The sequence below is a fragment of the Phragmites australis genome, chromosome 5, assembly GCF_958298935.1.
Source record: "Phragmites australis chromosome 5, lpPhrAust1.1, whole genome shotgun sequence".
Classification (NCBI taxonomy): Eukaryota; Viridiplantae; Streptophyta; class Magnoliopsida; order Poales; family Poaceae; genus Phragmites; species Phragmites australis.
This window is the reverse complement of record NC_084925.1, coordinates 35,720,772-35,727,272: the sequence shown is the minus strand read 5'-3', so window position 1 is coordinate 35,727,272 and position 6,501 is coordinate 35,720,772. Positions and strand designations below refer to the sequence as shown.

General features: G+C 42.1%; 1 protein-coding gene across 1 annotated transcript; it reads left to right on the top strand.

The window, feature by feature from the left end:
• Positions 1–1,340: 1,340 nt before the first annotated feature.
• Positions 1,341–4,929, top strand: LOC133919433 (uncharacterized). Its single transcript, XM_062363819.1, has 9 exons — positions 1,341–1,474; positions 1,593–1,702; positions 1,990–2,058; positions 2,653–2,768; positions 2,880–2,934; positions 3,486–3,606; positions 3,749–3,796; positions 4,199–4,293; positions 4,436–4,929. The coding sequence occupies exons 1-9, from the start codon at positions 1,390–1,392 to the stop codon at positions 4,535–4,537; spliced, it is 801 nt and encodes a 266-aa protein (XP_062219803.1). The 5' UTR covers positions 1,341–1,389; the 3' UTR covers positions 4,538–4,929.
• Positions 4,930–6,501: the final 1,572 nt, after the last annotated feature.

Below are 6,501 nucleotides of genomic sequence, written 5' to 3'. Positions count from 1 at the left end.
CTCAAGGAGCACAACATACGATTAACCTGGTGACCAAGCCCCTGCCTTTTGAAGAAAAGGTAGGTGGGCAGCGGATGATGCATCTGTTCGGTCCAGATCCACTGACAGGACGTTAAATTGGTAGTCATCAAAGTCGAACCAAACTACTGTCCGCTGCAACAGTGATAGCTGAGTCAGAGGAACAAACATACATGTAAGAAAATCATTAGTAACTCCAGAAAATGACAGGTCGAATCGGATAGTTGTACACAATCTGAGGTTTGTTTGGTACGATCTCTCTAAATATTTTTGAAACAGAGTATCTTAGCTCTAAAAATTTATAGAGTTAAAGCTAAAAATACACTACAGATTTTTAGATAAGTTACCTTATTTATATTCTAAACGAAATAAATTCTTAAACCATTTATATTAATCTATAAATATCAGATCTAAGAAAAATCTCGAAGTCAGAACCTTACATAATAGGGTCCTACTCTCCCTGATCTTTTCAGAAGCTCCAAGGTGGTTGAACGGAACAGATTACCCACCACAGGAGATAGTATTATCTTTTACATATAAAACTGCACAAATTGCCCTGAAAATAATACTCCAGTAAGATAATTATATGCTTTCTGAAATAAAAATGAGCCGCCTATCTGCTCCAAAATGCAATTGACAGTACCATAGTATCTCTGTCCAGCCTTCTCACGAATAGTTAAACGCCCCCATTAACGACCCCATTAAACGGAAAACATGCAGATCTACTCCAACAAATACACTTGTTATGTCGTCCCAAATCAAACGAACCAAAATACTGAGACAAATTTGATTATTATATGTCCTAAAGTTGATTGATCTATGATAATATGTTCAAAATTGATTATACTTTAATTATATATCCTATATGGACTAGCTGTAACAAAATTTATATACGAAATTTTATTATAAAACTAGTCCCTGTGCAACATATAACTAAAAGAGGATAAATCAGGATGTATAATTATTTTTTCCAAATATATTTTTTTCCAACATATAACTAAAAGGGGAATAAAAAAAGAAAACCGAACCGAATCGAAGAAGCAAAGCAAGGACGGACGCCATTCCGTATTGATTTATCCGCAGCGGAGCAGCACCACCAGCGCAGCGCCAAGGAAGACGACGCAGAGCCAGCCGGCCAACCAACCAACTAACCAACGGACGGAAGAGGCGAGGCCGCCGCGAAGCCTCCCCTCGCCAATCCGGCCACCCTTCCCTTTCCCGCTCCTCTTCTGCCTTCTCGGGATCCGTCCGTCCGGTGCGATCTCGCCGCGGTTGGAGTGGAGCTCCGGCTGACCGCCCATGGATCGCCGCGCGTAGAGGCTGGCAGCGACGGAGTTGAGGGGGGAGGCCAGGGCCGCCGTCGCGCGCGAGATGGACGCGAACGCCGGCTCCTTCGTTTCCGTCCGCCGGCTCTCCGGCTCCGACCGCGCCGCTGCCTTCCACCACTCCTCGTCCGGTGCCTCGCCTCGCCTCCGATTTGGATGTTGTTGTTTTTATCTTCTGGCAATCGTTGCCCGTCGCACCGGGATGATGCTCATGGTTTGTGCGTGCGTGCGCTGCTGCTGCTGCTGCAGCGGAGGTCGTGACGGGGTCGACGGCGTGGATCGGGAAGGGGCTCTCCTGCGTCTGCGCGCAGAGGAGGGACAGCGACGCGCGCCTTTCTTTCGATTTGACGCCTGTGCAGGTGGGCTTCGTTTCTTCCTCTAAGATTTGATCTCCAAGTTCGCTTTTGCGGTGTCAATGTTCTGCTAGAATCGCGAGCCTGTTCACGAAATTTGAAAATGGTAGCTCTTTAGCCTCGAATTCATCTTGGAATTGCAGACTCGCATCCGAATCGTGCACTTTTTCGGTACTGTCTGCATAAAATTTGACGTGTGTCCCCTGATTGATTTCAGTGTTATTCTGAACAGAAATCAGATATGATTAATTTCACGAATGTAAAAATAACATCTTCTTTTGTGACTGTTCCAGGAAGAATGCTTACAGAGGTTGCAGAACCGGATAGATGTTCAGTATGATGGTGCAAACAGAGAGCATCAGGTACTTGTTTTTGCTGCTATTGACGCCGAACTGTTCTTATGTGGTTCATATTGTGCTACTTTTGGTATTCCATGTTATTCTCTTGTAAAGTGGGTGTGTACTATTTCTTGCTACAATTTTCTGATCTAATTGTCAGTACAAGATGATTTACATGAGACAGCGTATACAGTTGGATGGCCATGAAATTTCACATAACCGGAAAATTTAGCATATCCTTAGATCTGAGCAAACCATAAGGAAGGACTGTCTGTTAATAGTTGAATATATTTGAATCTTTTTTTTTGTCTTGCTATGGATATTTGTGAGAATATAATTTTACAGAATGACGATAGTCTCTTGATCCCTACAGTGCAACAACTCTGATATTATCTTAAATACTTCTGCTTAGCCCTTGTTAAAAATGAGTTGTAATGAGTTGTTATTATGCTGCTTCTGTTCCCAGATGAATTAAAACTTAATTCGTTATGAAATTACACATGTCAATCCAGATCATGTTTTTGATCTTCCAGTGTAGTTCATTTTCCTTTCTGATGACACTTGAGATAGTGGAACTAGTTACTTAACCTGTCTTTTCGTTTTTTTCCCTTCTATTAGGAAGCACTACAGGCCCTTTGGTGTGCTTCCTTTCCTGGAACCAAGCTTCAGGGGCTAATATCGGAACAATGGAAAGAGATGGGTTGGCAAGGAAAAGATCCATCTACAGATTTTAGGTATTGGCCCTTCTCACTGTTCCTTTGCTAGTTGCTACCCGTTGTGTCAGGATCCTTTAGCTAACCTAGCGAAGTAGAGATGAATGATCATTTGCTGTGTTGGCATTGCAGAGGTGGAGGCTTCATCTCGTTGGAGAATCTATTGTACTTTGCTAGGAATTATCCGGTGAGTGCAAATCCATGGTTTCATAGATATTTCGCTTTTGCTGTACACTTTTCTGTAATGACTAATTGGTTTCAGAGATATTTCACTTTTACCGTACGCTTTTCTGTAATGGCTAATTGGGGCATGAGCGGCGATGCTCTGATGTATTCATCACTCTTTACCACTTATGTCCGAGTATAAAAGGCACAACATAGATGGCTTGCTGAATTTAATGATCTGCACAGTTAATAATAATAAAAGCCACAATCTAGTGCTCTTTCTTGCGAATAGAATGCCTAATATTTCTGTGATAACTAAGGAAAGTAAAAAATCGGCAGTACATCTGGTAAGCTAGATAGAAAAAGTCCAAAGTACATCTGGTAAACTAGATAGAAAAAGTCCAAAGTACATCTAACAGAATAGAATGTTGTAAATGATTCAGTTACACTTGTTGTGATTTACCAAAACTGAGCTTGGAGTTGAATCTTCATCATGAACCAACTTCTCTATGCAGAATTGTTACATTTGAGACTGTTATCTCAGGCATCACTTGAACCAACTTCTCTATTCAGAAATCTTTTCAGGAACTTCTTCGTAAGCAGAATGGTGACCGTGCGATGTGGGAGTATCCATTTGCTGTAGCTGGTGTAAATATAACATTCATGCTCGTTCAGGTGCTTGATCTTCAAGCAGGTTTGTCAACCAAAAGTTTTGTGTTCATAAGTTTTCTAGATTATAGTAATTCCTGCAGAGGTTTAGAAACATGGGAAGAAATTTTGGACCCACATTTGACCTTTTGAGTTCATGTTGAATTGGCACTTGGTGTTCTGTGCAGTTAAACCGAGGTCATTGTTTGGAGCAGTTTTCCTAAAGCTTCTTTCAGGTATAATATTTATTTCAGCACAATATTTGCAGAATGCGCATTGGAATCTACAAGAGCTGTTAATCACTAGTTTCATTAACCTCAACTATTCCTTGTATCATTAAGGTGTTATCATGCAGTAGCTTGTGTTTGGATTTAGGTTGTTTGCTTGTGAAGATGACTACAACTAAAAGAACAGTGCACATCAATATGCATCAGTTAAACACGTTCAATGTGTTTAGATGACCATAATGACTCTGTTGATGATCCATATCTGCTAAATTCTATTTAGTTGTCTAAGGCCACTATGTAATAAACTATTTTTTACTTGTACTCTTGTACTTCTCAGAAATGTGAGCTAATTGAAGGATCTAGTTATAGCGCTTCCAAATATTAATGCAAATGTTTTGACTTATTGTTCAGAAAATGATCGAGCTTTTGACATTCTCTTCTGCATAACCTTCAAGCTGATGGATCAGCAATGGCTTGACATGCATGCTACTTACATGGACTTCAACGTATGCTCTTTTTCTCTGAATCCTTCAGATAGAAGCTTCTCCATTCTTGAACTTATATTTGAAAAGATAGTCGATGTTTGAAGAATCCACATATTGGGTCTTGGGAAGTCTTGCTCATTTGAATGTACTACTATAATTGCAGATGGTCATGAAATCTACTCGTCATCAGCTAGAAAGGGAGCTGTTGATTGAAGATATTCAGCGGATTGAGGACATGCCATCATACAGACTTCTGGCCCGGTAGCTAGAAGAAACTGAAATCTTAACATGGCTACATGTTGCAGGGCTTGAGTTGCTGAAGGATCGGAACTGGTGCCCTCTCATATGGAGAGAATCTTAAAATGTAGATGCATCTGTATCTTGTGTTTAGGTACTCTGGTAACCTGAGCTCTGAAATTTACAAGGTAGGGTTTTCTTTGTCACAGCATGCCACGTAGGGTAAACCACTGAAGTGTTCTGATCAGCTGCCATGGCTGAGTATTTGTAGTGTGTTTTTACAATCTGGTTGTTGCCCATCATACCAACGAAAGGAAGTGTTCCTAGATTTTTCTCTGTAAACAAGAGGATCTTGGAAAAGCTAATTTGAGTTGTCTGCAATGCACCCATTTGCATAAATGATAGCGGCTAGTTCTTTGAGTGCGCAGCAGATATGCTGTCCTTGCTAGTCCTGCCCTGTATACCAATTTGCAGTTTCTTTTAATTGGCGCATTGCTTTGATGCATGAAGTCTGTCCTAGTAGACCTATCTTTTTCTGGTGATGAAGCAGCAGCTAGGTATGTTACCAGTGGATTAAACCTGTCTTCCCAAGCAGAACAGAAACAAATAAAAGGAACAAGGATGGATAAGAGGGCGTGTTTAATCAACTTGATGTGTGGCCTAATTTCCATAACTCTGCAGAAAGCTGGACTGCTGGAGTGCTTCCCAGGAGTGGTGCTTGCCTGCTTGCCTGGGTCAGGTGTGGGCGTGTGGCTACGCTATGGTTGGTCCAGCAAATATAAGGCGTGGAAGCGGTCATCGTGTATGCATACATGCTGCTAATACTGCATCATGATGTATCAGCTGAGTACAGGAATCTGTTTGTTCTTCAACTGTTTTCTATTGAGAGGCAAAAGATGCGAATAAATGGTCGATTATATTATTGCTTTGATTTTGTGTGATCTAAATGTTGATTTTCTGACTGGACACTGGACGGTCCGCAGCTATCCAGTGCGCGGCGTGACCTGGGACTGGCAGAATAGCAGATGCGCTCTGTATCGGAAGCACGAAGAAGGGACGCAATTGGTAAGAGGGCAGAGGACGCACAATTGGTAAGTGGGCAAAGGACGCACCATGAGCTGCTTCCGATTCTGTGCTCGTGTTCCTGGTGAGGTTGGCCACTACTTGCCTGGGCCAAGGGCCAAGGCTGCTTTCAGAGATGTCCAAGCCTCCAAGGCCGAGGCCAGGCGGATCTTGCCCCAGCCAAATAACCTGTTGATGACGATGCTTCTGCTGTCCCTTCGATAGTCCTCTGATGGGCACTCGGTGGTCGCTGCACATCGCTGAACCGAATCTGTAAGAAATCTATCTCTTTACATGTTTTCTTATATATATATGATATATATCTAGAATCTATATTGCGTCCAAGTTCCGACCAAATGGATACCTGCAATCTTCTGACAAGACTAATTATTGTTTGGTCTCTCGAGACAGAGAGAAAAGCCTTTCGATTTCTTTCGCCTTTCTATGAGTCCTAGCTTTCTAATGTCTGATCTTTTGGGGGTGTCGTCATGCTGTGATCTCATGGTGTATTTGACGTGCGCAGTCGCGGAGATCAGATGAGATCTGCCCGTGTCGTTTCGTCCCTGCTGTTATCGATGACATGAAATGAAAGGAGCCATCATGGAGAGAATTTTTTTTAATAATATTATTTTATTAGACAATGGTAAAAATAATAATCAGAAAAACAAAATTGCAATAATAGCTTTACGTCGGCATGCGAAGTACCGACAGATCTGCAATATGCCGACAAGCTATATGACACCTGGTCTGGAGCTCTGTCGACACACGAAATGCGTAGAAAAAGCATGTTAGCATTCCGCGTGCCGACAGGCCCCCGGATAGACACCGATATGGGTACCGGTCTAGTTGACAGCCGACAAGCCTGTCAGCACGTGAAATATCAATAGACCTGTCGGTAATTGGAATACCGATATGCCTACAAGTATTCCA

Excerpts from the sequence above, each read along its gene's own strand:
- LOC133919433 (XM_062363819.1), top strand. The coding sequence starts at position 1,390 with ATGGACGCGAACGCCGGCTCCTTCGTTTCCGTCCGCCGGCTCTCCGGC. Across the intron at positions 1,703-1,989 it reads TCGATTTGACGCCTGTGCAG|GAAGAATGCTTACAGAGGTT; the intron begins GTGGGCTTCGTT and ends TGACTGTTCCAG. Across the intron at positions 2,935-3,485 it reads ACTTTGCTAGGAATTATCCG|AAATCTTTTCAGGAACTTCT; the intron begins GTGAGTGCAAAT and ends TTCTCTATTCAG.